At 38.7% G+C, this 13060-nt stretch overlaps 1 protein-coding gene across 9 annotated transcripts in view; it reads left to right on the top strand.

The window, feature by feature from the left end:
• nbeaa (neurobeachin a) overlaps positions 1 to 13060 on the top strand; it is a 92825-nt gene that overhangs the window by 21815 nt on the left and 57950 nt on the right. For all 9 annotated transcript variants that reach the window (XM_042008597.1, XM_042008596.1, XM_042008598.1 and 6 more), the window contains exons 2-3: positions 6908 to 7139; positions 10625 to 10725. In XM_042008597.1, coding sequence (XP_041864531.1) covers positions 6908 to 7139; positions 10625 to 10725 — 333 coding nt within the window. The remainder of the gene's footprint in view (positions 1 to 6907; positions 7140 to 10624; positions 10726 to 13060) is intronic.

Raw genomic sequence — 13060 nt, 5'->3', positions numbered from 1 at the left:
TTTTATTTTCTTTCATCTCCTGCTCTCCCCCCCCCCACACACACACACACTCTTCTTCAATTTTGCTCTCCTGTGCTTCGTTGAGTCCTCTTGGTGAAGCGTTAAGTGTATAATCTGTGATCTCATGTCTGGATGGGCCTCTCGTCTCCTCTCACTCCTCACACAAAGGGGGTTGAATGGATGCGACTCACTCAAAGGACACAAATGAGTAATGAGCCGAACGCATGCTCTCGTATGCACACACACCAAACAAACACGTAGACGTAGTCGCACCTCTCCAGCACTCTCCCAGAGGCTTTGAAGTTGTATATTGATGATGCCGATTCTAAAGGCTCAATTGAATGTGCAGAGGTAGAGGAGGTGGCTATTAACTGTCAGCTCTCCTCTCTGACCTGTCATCTCTGATGGCCGTAATGAGCAACAGGTGCCTTTTTTGCCTGGTTTGGCCTTTATAGTCATCCAGTGTTAAACACTCAAACAGTCAAAGTAATCTCCAGCATAATCGTGCGTTTGATGTGTCATCACAGCACCTGATAATAGACTGTGGTGGGTCTGAGAGAGATTTTTTTTTAATTATTATTATTATTAAATAATTATTGTGAATAATGTATTACCCTTCGGAATACATTTGGAATAGCTGTGATTAAAGGCTGAAATGAAATTTAGTCTGGAGTTTTAATTAAAGAGCTAAGCCTGAATTTTCTTTGAAGAATAAATGTGGTTTGGTGTTGAATTACTCTTGCATGATACGTTCAGTTGGACTCAAACTGGCCTAGGTGCTCTGTGTATGTTACAAAGATCCCGTCCTGGGCTTTGACCCAGAAGTAGCAGAAAAATCTGGTACACAGGAGACGTAGCTGGTAACAACTGAGAACTGATTATATAGTCAATTAATTTGTTCTGCAATGTATAACAGCAACTTTTCCTAACTTTCTGACTATAAAACATGTGTTTCTCACTTGGTTTGACGGCACACTGACAGCTGTGTGTTGCTTTACAGCACTGCGTCACTCACCAGCAACTAGATACCAATAAATTGTCTGTTTGGACACATCCATGGTGGATTTAGCCACAATGGTCTTTTTAAAAAATCCACTATGGATTAAGAAAACAAAACAATCCAAGAAGTCATTATTAGAGGAAAAAGGAAAAGAAGTAGAGATAGTGACAAGGCAAGAGTTGACTTCGGCATGGCCTTTACTCAAAGAAGAGAGCTAAGAATCAGTCAGGATGCCGAATTTGCCCTTGTTGGGGGCACCAAAGTGCAAAAATCTGCCAAAGTTCAGTAGTGCTATTTTAACCAAATGTGATTCAGGTTGAATTCTCTTCTGAATGCTCTTCTCATCCAATCAAATCCTTATTTGTTTGCTCAAAAACGTCTGGCCCATTTGGGGAAGTGTGAACGCACATCTGAACTCTTGATGTGTATCAAAGAAGTGAGTTTTAGTCTATATATAAAAAAACAAGCGAAAGGAACGTAGCAGGCAGGCTACAACTTGTGTGACGGAAATGGAAGTTGCCCTGCAACTGCCTCAGTTCTTGATTCAGTTCCTCCTCTGGTGAGGAGGGGAACACATTATTCCAAAGGTTGGGTTTCTTTGACTAAGTGCAGAGTGAAAGCAAACTGACCAGAAGAATATTGCAACCCTCAGTTATAGTCTAGTGGACTATAAGGTGTGAATGCACCTTTCATCTCATTTGCTAAATGAATCAGACAGAAATTAATATAGTTTTTATTATTTTATCCCTAACTCAAATAATGCACAAATAACTCAAATTATAAAAAAACTAAACAAAAGCAAAAGTAAAAGAGAGTGAACACTGGCTGCCCGTAAACAGAAGTCCAAATAAATGGTGGTATAACTAAATCTAGAAAAGGTCTTTTCATGGCAGACATTTTGTTTTTTAAGAAAAAAAAAAAACACATTAACAATGGCTTCATTTCATTCAGTTCTCTCTGTTTGCAATGACAGTAAGACATTCACCCAGACTGACACTGCTAGAACTCAGGCCATCATCCATTTTCTGTCTTACACCCACTTTACTAATGCAGCTGTGACTCGCTTTACTTAAAAAAGCCAGTTACCCTTGGACCTGCTCAAGAGCAGCACTGCTGCTGAAAAAGGGTCACATATACAAAGGGAGTGCTTGTTTGACCAGGCTCTTACGAGAGCTGGTTTTGGCTGGTAGAACCTGCTCATATAAGCTCTTTGTGGTGTGAAGATGGTTCCTGGCACTCACCTCCACTCTCCTCACACGGTCAGAGCCATGCCAAGCTCAGCGCCAGCATCCTTCAGGGTCTGAATGAGCAGCATTGCAAAGCTGGTCAGCACAGAATAATAAAAAACACAGGGAATAAGAGGGAAAAAAAGGAAGCACATTTGTAAGTGTAAATTTTAGTTGTAAGGTGAAAAAGATGGACTTCTCTCAAACTCAGAAGTACTTCACAATGTGAGATTAGTCATCAATAATTAGCCCACTGGCAGATATCCTTGTATTTCAGACAGCTACTGAATGTGCTTCAAGGTTAATAAAGTCTCTGAATTGAATAGCAAGCATAAAAAAATACTAACTCATCTTTATGTTCACCAGCTTATGCTTCTAGTGTTTACCTGGTCAGATGCTCTAATAACCTCTTTGAACGTCATTCGTGGGAAATAGGTTGTCACCTTCTTGGCAACTGGTTGACAACAGGCTGTTTGACTCAGCAGCTGGTTAACTTGCTTGTTCTCCGTGTTTGTGTCTGCATGTGTTAATGGAACATACAGGCACAAGTGGTACACTTGGGGAGCAATCGTTGTCTTAATGCTGCCAAAACAAACATCTTCAACCAGTTGCCAAGAAAACATTGAGGTCAACATAGAGGCTCTGTGCCTCAGAGGAGAGAAGGCGTGGTACTGCTAGGCGCCTTTATCCCGAGGCATGTCGCATAATATGGATGCCTGTGTGTGTTTATGTTTCCTTTAACTGGTAGTGTATGTGATGGGGTAGTTAAGGGCTCTTGTGCATGCTCACTGATGTGATAACTTGAACCTTTGTCAGGGTTTTCGCAATATGGGTTTGAACTGATTTTTTGCAGAGTGGGGTGAAAAGAAAGATTGAAGGTTATGGGTACTTATGCACAAGAATCATGCCTCCTCATAAAACTAATTAGTAGTCTTTTGTTGGTGTCCATGATGGTGATGGTCTTTGAGTGCACTCAAGTGTGCTTAGGGTCCGCTTGATCAGCCTTATTGTTATTTAAGCAGCATGTTTATACATCAATTCAAGCAAAAAATTGGCTCAAGCATCAATCCTCAGCCACATGAAATAGAAAACATGGTTTTGATGTGAATGTTTTCAGATGAAAAAAAAAAATCTCTCTTTTGATATCTAGTGTTTAAAGACTGGCTTGTTTTTGGCAGCATCATGAGAGTTTTAAATCACCTTTCCTTATGTTTCTTCTACTGGAACAAACAATAATTATACAAGCACCTCTTCCTTTTTTTCTCCTACTGTATCTTTAGCTCTCACACTCCTTTTCGTTGCATTGTTTGTCACAAGACTCAATTTGTTGCAGTCGTTTGCATCACCCCTCTCATCTCACTGTCATGTTCCAGATTGGGAGAGTAAGTGTAGAGAAATTACGCTTGTGTTTTACATGTGTAGGTATGCTCCTGGGATGTGTGTGTTCCCGTGTTCAAACTGCTGCGTATCAGCAAGCAAATTTCTACAAATGCCATCTTTGCTGTTTCCCCCTGTAGCGGTACATATTGAATGTCTTCTGATGGGCAGGTTGTATAGATGAGGCAGGACGCAGTTGTCCCCAGCGAGTTTTGTAATTGGGAACCTCAGAGGAGTGCAGAAAATTCAGTGTGGGATGAATTAAATTCTTCCTCCTTTTATTCCTTACCTCGTTCTCTCTAATCTGTGCTAATGCATTCACAGAGCGCTGTGGATCAATTCACTTCACAGACTGGAGAGATGGACGAGACAAAAAGACAGAATGTGAGAGAAAGGTGAAGTGGTTGTTGTGGGGAAGAAGGACGAGATGAGAACAAGGCAGAGGTCTAAAACCTGATCAATCAAGGAGATGTTTTTGAAGCATACGGATAGTAAATATGACTTTACAAAGCTATCTCTTCATGTTCAAGGTCTCACTGAGCCTGAAACCAAGAGGCGTCCACAGGGCAGCATGTAATGCTAATGTTGCTAATCTATATTCTCGTGTTAATATTGTTTAATGCAGCATCATTTTCTTTTCTTTTTTTTTTTGTGATATGCAACAGCGGTGTTGAGACATTGAAACAAGTGTGTAGAAATTCTACTCAAGATTTTTTCACTTTCCAGAATAACAGAGCAATCAAAGAGAAAACAAAGAGAATAATCTAAAAAAATTATCTAAAAAATTAATAAATAAAATCCTGAACTCCCTTTGTTTCAAACTGTGATCTGGTAATAGCTAACAGAGCACCATCTATGGATCTGAGTGGTCAGAAGTATATATACCAGGTCAATAAACCTGAGATGTATTTAGGGGCAAGGCCATTTAAGGCTTTAAAGGTGAGAAGTAAGATTTTAAAATCAATGCAAAATCTAAGAGGAGACCAGTGCAGAGAGTGCAAGTACAAGGGTGATGTGTTTGTGCCTTTTTGTCGAGGTAATGAGTCTCGCTGCAGCGTTTTCAATGAACTGAAAATGACAGAGGGAGCGCTGACCAATACCTGAGTACAGTAAACTGCAACAGTCAATGCAAGAAATGGCAAAAACATCCAGGAAGTTAACTTTTTTTTTTTTTTAGATTGTCTTAACCTATAAAGAAAAGCGAAGATGGAGCAACATGTTTGACTTGAGCATCAACACTGAAGTTAGACTGATATCTTACTCCTAGATTCCCTTGCAGCCTGGGTGATATTAATTCATAAGTTGCAGAGGTTAAAAAAACATCAGGCCCGAAAGAATTTGGGGGACCAAACAGCCGCTGTCTTCATTTAATTGAATTAAATTTTGGGTCGTCAGAAAGATAAACTGTGACCTTCACATGGCTGCTCTGTAGATTTTATTGGCATGTACAGCAGGGCGGCATTAGTCCGAAGTTAGTTTCTGACATTGCTTTATTAGTAAGTAATTCTAATAAGCATGAATAATCACATTTAAGGAAATAGTGAGCATCCCTTTTGTAACCTTGTTTGGTTTTAAAAATCTCAAAAGCTCAAAAAATGACAGGATCCACTTTGAATTCCCCTCATAAGTCAACATGCATGAGGGTCTGGTCAGTAACCATCAGGGACTGATATGGAAGTAGAGGAGACTGTGCTCTAAATAACGTGTTGACCATCAAAGACAAACAAGGGTGAGGTGCAACAGGAAGATAGAGCAGTGGCTAATATAAAAAGAAATGGCCTGATCCTTATCTAGCCATACTAACTCTTTTAACTGGCACTTAGTTCTTCACCTTGAAATGATCATTCCCTACATGTTGTTCACACAGGACATGAAAAGTTTCCTACAGGTTTGGGTGCAGCTACATCCTCAGCTGCAAACCCTTAAAACCACCAGTAGGAGAATAATTTATTTCAAGTTCACTCTAAATTTTCTGAAGATTTTATAGATGATTGCTAAGACATAGTTTTTAGCTTTAAAAATAAGCCAAATATTTACTAGATTAAAAGAATACAAGAATAGTGGGAAAAAATAACTTCCTTGCTTAACAGAAACCTCACAAGATAACTAGGATGGAACTGGATCATAATGTTATGTGTAGTGCAATATTTAGCAAAGCTTACACCAGCCAAATCAACTTATTGACCACACAGTGTGTTTAATACACCAAGACTGTGTTTGATTGCTTGTGAACTCTTAGAGATGTACTTTTTTAATTTAAATGTTTGTGAAAATAAATAGTACATTCACAACTAAATTCTCATTCTTGCTAAAATGATGGTTTCATAAATCATAACCTGAATATTATTTTTCATTTAAACACCGTTTCAGGAGAAACTGAAGGATTATTGAAATTAAAACCAATATCAGGAATAATCTGACTCTTCTTCATAATGCAGATAGTCGTCACTCTTTAGTCCTCTCATTGTGAAACTGATTGTTTTTGGTTTATTTTTATTTTCTCTGCCGCTGGTACCGATGTCATAATGTTTATCACAGTCTGTGTCTTGCTAGCTTCTCCCAATCTATTGCATGTTTCTGTTCCCTCTGATTTAATAACCTCAGTGGTGGTCTCTAAGCTTGCTGGTTACCATGGTTACGATTTCCTGGACAGTGTAGTATGCCGAGGACGAACTGTGTGGGGAAGCTCGTGTTCGTGTATGAGTGAATGTAAAACACAGTCATATGAAAGCTGTACTTTCACAAGTAATTATAGTGCTTCAGCCATTAAGAGACAGAACATTTGCACTCGATTTGAAAAGTGTGGTATCATCTGACTAATGCCATCTGAGAGAACTGGGACTGAAACATGTATTAATCACTGCTTGTGTAAATCTGTATGTGCCTTCCTGCTACTGCGGTATGTGTGTGAGAGGTGTTAGAAGGGGCCATTTTTACGCTGGCTGCATGATGATAATGATTGTGGTTCACAGAAGCGAGTGGTGGTCTTCTTACATTATAGAGAAAAGAGAAGAGGAGATGCTGTGTGTGTGTGTGTCCAGATGAAGGACGTTTGTTTGTGGCAGTATGTTTTCCCCCCCGGCAAAAAAATGCTTTCCTAACCACAATCAACATCCATCAGAAGCCAGGCTTACCTCTCCTGGAGACAAAAGGTTAAATGCTTCACTAAATCATTCACTATTTCTGCTCTCTCTTTCTCCCTTCTCCATTTTCCCTCCTTCTCCCTCAATACTTCCACTGTCTGCCATCCTTTCGTACTCTTCTTCCTCCTCCTCGTCCTCCCTCTTCCATCATCCTCCCCCAGCTGGTGGGCGGCGAGTTTGACCTGGAGATGAACTTCATCATCCAGGAGGCGGAGAGCATTGGCTGCATGGTGGAGCTGCTGTCCCACTGCGAGGTGACGTGCCAGGCTGAGATCTGGAGCATGTTTACAGCCATACTGCGCAAGAGTGTGCGCAACCTGCAAACCAGCACTGAGGTCGGACTCATCCAGCAGGTGCTGCTCAAAATGAGTTCTGTGGACGACATGATCGCAGGTGAGACATGGACACACGGCCAGGTAACGTCAATGACTGCATGAAGACACAACCAGAAAAGATAAGGGGGTCACATCACATGTTGGTAGTAATTAGGGTATATTTTTTATGAGGCAAATGTCTGCGGAACTGCACAAGGAATGAGTGATTTATAGTTAAAATGTAATTCCAGTAGTTTTGCAGTCAGTGTTGGGTTACTGTACTTTCAAAGCAACTAATTAGATTTCAGGATTAAAGCTTTTAAATTGCAACTAATTACAATATTAATTTAGCTGCTGATAAAATTAATTAATAGAGTACATTTGTGTTTTGAAATATAAACATCCCTTTTAGTTTGTTATGCACTCTGGTTACAATGTCAGTGTACATCTAAATTTGAATGTACTGAATCTACCTCAGTATATAAAATATTTTATGATACACCTTCTAAAACTATGTGCTATTAATAGGAATGACATATGCAATGGCTGCTTTAAAACTTTATTAATGATAGTTATAATAATAAAAAAAAGCAAACAAATCATACAAAAGAACCAGATGTTTGCAGCACAATGCACAGAAGCTAACAAGTTGTAGAGTTGGCATCTATCTTACAGAAAGATGGCGACTTTACGGCTGATATCAGCAGCATGTTCTCTTTCATATAACCAGTAACAAGCTTATTAATTTCCTTCAGATAAAAATCCTTAGCTGGGTTAGCTAGCTGTTGTTTTGGTTGTGATGCTGTGCTTAGTTTGTAGGTGTGTCTTCAAACATAGTTTAACACTATGGACACAAGGCTCAGTTTCATTCACATGATCTTTTTATTCAAAATTCAAAACCAAAATTCAAACTAAATACTGTTCTCCCTTTAAACTTGCTAGCCTAATAAGCACACACATAAAGAGCTAAGAAGCAAAGCTAAGAATCAAAAGAGATAAAGGATGTCTATTCCAAGTTTATGGGGAAAACTGAGTTAAAAAGACAAACTACTGATCTGATGAGGATGCCCTCATTGCCAGTGAAACACACACACAAAACACTTCTTGTTCAATATGCAAAAGACTCAGGTGCATATTCAACATTTTTCTCCTTTACTGTATACCTTTATGCCATTTCTAAGCACTTTCAAAATTGAATTATTTCAGTTTTCAAACCAGTCTGGAAATGAATTAAATTTGATTTGTTATATATTGTGAAGTGATTATAAATAAGGCACTACAATACGTCCTTGAGCACATGGTAAATTGACGTGTCTAGGTATGTTCGTGCATTCGTTAACATATTTATTCTATGATTTGTTTTTAGTAATCTAAACACCATCGTCTTTTATCTTCAAGTTTGATTCATTTCTTTAATCTATCTCAAGGTCATACATTGGTCTCTCCTTTCTTAATGGACAAAAACACTAAATATATACACAGTCATGCAGCAGAGGAAGGCTTTTTGTTGCTACAGTGAATGACTTTTTGAAAGAAAATGTCATAACTTTTTCTCTTTTTCTTTTTCTAAAAATCTGCCAACCTTGTGCTACTTATACCATGCAATGCATTACCATAATAATAAAAACATAGGACCGTTCCAAATTTAAGGCCAACCAATGTGAAGAAGTAAACAATGTTAGCTGCTGTGATGGAGTTGACTGCAGTAGGTGGAAGATGACAAGGAGCAGTACAATTATAGCTCATTCGTGAATGTGAGACACTGAGAAACATGTAAATATTCTGTCACATCATATGTAATTATGTCAAACAGACAAGCTATAATATGTGTATAGAGATGGATTTGTTGATCCTTACTTACTTTTTAATATCAGTATAGTGTTAAAGACCCTTAAAATAGTATTTTGTACATGTTTTGAATAAAATACTGAATTAGAAATTAAGTTTTTGTTAAGGTATTTTCTAGTGCACCACATTAGGTAGAACAGCATGTAAAAAAAACAAACCAACCAAAAAAAATAACAACCCTTAATCCTTAATTTACCATACCACTTATTTACTACACCACATATCATTATTTTATCCTGCTTGTTATTGGAAACAGTAGTTTTCCGATAGGTGAAAGGGGTTCTCCATCAAGTTCCTCTGAAATTACACAAAAAGTTTGAACCCCTCCTTTTAGATGTTGTTTGAACTGTATCTGAATGTGTGCACAGCTAAGCTTTCTATTTGTAGAGAACCATTTTGGATTGAACTTCTGTCCTCAGTGGTTTAAAAAAAAAAAGAGTATAAACCGCCACAGACTTGTTTTTATTCTCTGTGTGCATCTATGCCTGTGTGTGTCCTATAACATCAGGAAGAACCCTCCATTGCAACTAAAGCAGCCTAACAATCTCACTGTTTCTGTCTGCACTGTCAGGGTTTGATTGCAGAACAGCGCTTCCACAGTCATCTCTTTGCATGATCATGTTGACCTTGAATTCTCTTTATTGACGCCTCGGTGTGCACATGCCCCCCTGCCCCCCATCCCCCTTCCTCCCCTTGTCCTCTATGTCCTACCTATTGCTGCAGGATATTGTGCTTTATAACTACTATGACTTATTACTGCTCAACACAGCGGTGTGTACGCCTCTTAAATCAATTTAATGTATATTCACACAGACTTCTTTCTGAACCGTGATTCTGACTCTTTCCTAAAACTATTTAAAATGACCTACATTGATTGATTGTACCAAAAAACAGAGCCAGGGGCTTTTGAATCTGGGACATTATGCATTACATTTTCCTCTCATTCCAAGCACCTCAGTGAACTAGCCTTCTCCTTTATTCCCTGTCGCTGGGCTCTGGCTAATGAATTATTGTGGGTAGACTATTCATATCTAGCAGGCCTAATACAGGAAAGAAGAACCTCTTTAAGTAGATTGCCTCAATCCAAGAGAGCCGTGCTACATCTCTGCTATAGTCACGCTAATATGATGTGTTTGTATAAAGTGAAAGTCAATGGAGCAGGACAATTGTCTACAAATAATTTAACGTGGTGCTGACATGCTTATATTTAAATGTAACTTTCTATTAATTTCAGTCAAAGTAAATATGAAGCCGAAGGTAAAAGGAACTACTACTGTTTTTGTTTTTTTGCTTTTATTTTGGATACAGCGTATAAAAATAACTATGCATTCATGAAAAACCCTTTGGTACCAAGTGTATTGCATGGCCTCCTATAACCTGATGCATTAAAGTGAATACATAATTAAGCAACATTTTGATTCTTCACATCTGCTGTATTAAGTCATGCTGTGCACAACACTTCTGCAAGAGATTCAACATAGTGTTTTGTATACAGAGGAGTAGATCTAAGAATCTGGAGGCAGCACACTCGAATGTTGGCTGTGCTAAATGATAAATTGCCCAACAATCACATCAAACAAGTCTTCTCTGTCTTATGACCTCATCACATTTTATCAGAGAAATGTCAGAACAGGGCTTTTCAAACAGAGTCACAAACATGAGAACACACATGCTTAGCTCTGTGGTCTTACACTCCCTTGCTGTGTGTTTTCTCAGATCTCTTAGTGGACATGCTAGGAGTCATGGCCAGCTACAGCATCACAGTCAAGGAGCTGAAGTTGCTCTTCAGTATGCTGAGAGGAGACAACGGCATCTGGGTAAGTTAGTGGTGACCTAAACTCCCACACTGATGGAAGTGATTACAGTTTCTGATTGTTTGTGTATTGGCTGTTACGAGAAGAGTAATGGTTCAGCTTAAAGCACACCTCTATTTTTTGTCTTTAGCTTTGCAAAAGCAAGGTAACAAACTTTAAAGAACACATGTTATGCTTATTTGCAAGTCATAATTATATTGCAGTGGTCTTTTAGAATGGGTTTACCTGTTGCAAACGAAGCAATGTTCTCCATATTATCCACTGCTGCACATCTTACTTGTCTGAATCTGATTTTTTTTTAGCTTTTGTCTTCTTTAAGACCAGCCTTTAAAAGAGCCACACTCCTACAATTACCCACAGTTACTCTGATTAGTCTGAAATTATAAATGAAACAGGTTAAACTGGCCTCTTGGAAGCATTTGTGGTGATGGAAATCAGTTCAAAAGGCAACAGCATGGACTTTGCTTTGTATTTGTTACATTTTATCTTATGTAGTATACTTTCTTTATTTACACATATTAGGAGCTTGTCTGGCATCATTGCCTTATACAACTCATTCATAAAAAGATAACTTAATTGGCCCTCAGCTGATGTCGGATTAGCTTCAGTTGTAAAGAAAGAAGCTTCAACTGAATCCCCACTGTTGGCTCAGGTGGCAGCGGACATATATTAGAAAATCTGTAAATTATTGCACACTCTTTTGTTGTTATTTATCAGTAACTATTTAGATTTTCTTGTTTAACATATTGACATATTATATTGTTAAAACATTTGCCTTGTTTAATTATGCAAAAATATCTACTGTGAGGATTGTGATGAGCTAGTATTTTCACAATTAATTAATTCATTGCATATGAGATTAATTGTGGTGTCATTTATCTGGGTGTCACTTTATGGGACAATTGTGCTAATAGACCTGAATAATAGAGGATTAGTGTGTTTCTGTGTGTGTGTTTATGTTTGGACTGGTTTGTGAGCAGATATTGAGACAAGGGCAATTTGTGAATTTTTGTCTCTTTTAATTGACTTTATTATTGCAACACCGGATTGACTGTGTTACTGTTGTTAGAGCAGTAGGAGCTTGATGGTAAAAGCAGTGACAGCCTAATCAGGTGTGAAGGTGAAACAGTCAGTGCAGTTTAATATACTCAGACTCTCTATACATGTAACCACTATTTTCTATATTACTAACCACAGTGCAGCTCCACTGGGCTAAATGCTTAGCTCAAGGGCTCCTTTTTTTCCCTTCTTCCTCTTTGACAGGCTATTTCACCACCACATCTCCTCACCTCAAACTCTCCACCTTCGCACAGTCAGCCAAACAGACTTGTTATTCTGGACTGCTAAATAGGCTTTTTCTTTGGCTGTGCTTATTTGAAATAGGCACATACTCAAAACGCTTTGCATTAGATTGGACAATAATTTAATAAGTTTTGTTCTTCAATGAAACACCAGTATAAAAAACCCTCATAGACTTGTCTGATTCAGGCTTTCCAACTGCAAATTCCTACTTGCTTTGACACTTGTTTGAATTATCAAGTGAATTTTGTTTTTTTAGTCAGCTGCTTACTTTTGAAGTGACAGTACCAGCTCCTGTTAATGAGATTACTTTAAAGCTACGAGTTGGAAGTGATTAGTGCCAACTCAGCTTTTCCCCCCTGTTGTTCTAATCTCAACTACTCCTTGTAGTTTACTGATTACCTCAGTTAGCAGTTGTTACAAACCCGTGGGCTGTAACAGCAATCTCTTAGTGTAGTTACCTCACAGCAGAGTGGACGCTTTAAGCCTGAATTGTGCAGATTAAAGATTGTTTTAATGAGGTGAAAGTCCCCATGAAACGCTTAGCACAGTGTTATTTGTTTCAGAATATTTACAGATTTCCTGTAAAGATGTTAGGAGGAACGTCCCCTTCCTAGAAAAAACAAAAGTCTTACTCTGAATGGTCAGATAGCCTGATCAGACTATGTCAGGCTACTACGCTTCTCTGGTGTCTTTTCTCTGGGTAGGGTTAGTGAGGTGTAGAGTGTTTGATGTTAGCTAATAACCATGTCCCTCCTCATCAATTTCCCCTCCTCTCAAGAACCAGTACAACCAACATCAACAACCTCTGGTCACTGATCAGCAGTCTATACCCTCAACCATCTTAGCTCCTCTATCCAATAACCATCACCCCAACGCATCCACCTCACCCCTATTTCCCTGTCCATTCCACTTCCTCCTCTCCCAGCAGCTCCCTAGAGACAGATCGATTAAGGGTCACCATGGTATTGAGGGGTTGTTGTCGAGGGATGGTGGAGGTGATTGAAGACTTATTGATCCAGTGTGGTTGTGGTAGAGA

This window comes from Melanotaenia boesemani, chromosome 15, assembly GCF_017639745.1.
Source record: "Melanotaenia boesemani isolate fMelBoe1 chromosome 15, fMelBoe1.pri, whole genome shotgun sequence".
NCBI lineage: Eukaryota > Metazoa > Chordata > Actinopteri > Atheriniformes > Melanotaeniidae > Melanotaenia > Melanotaenia boesemani.
This window is presented reverse-complemented; position numbering and strand designations above follow the sequence as displayed.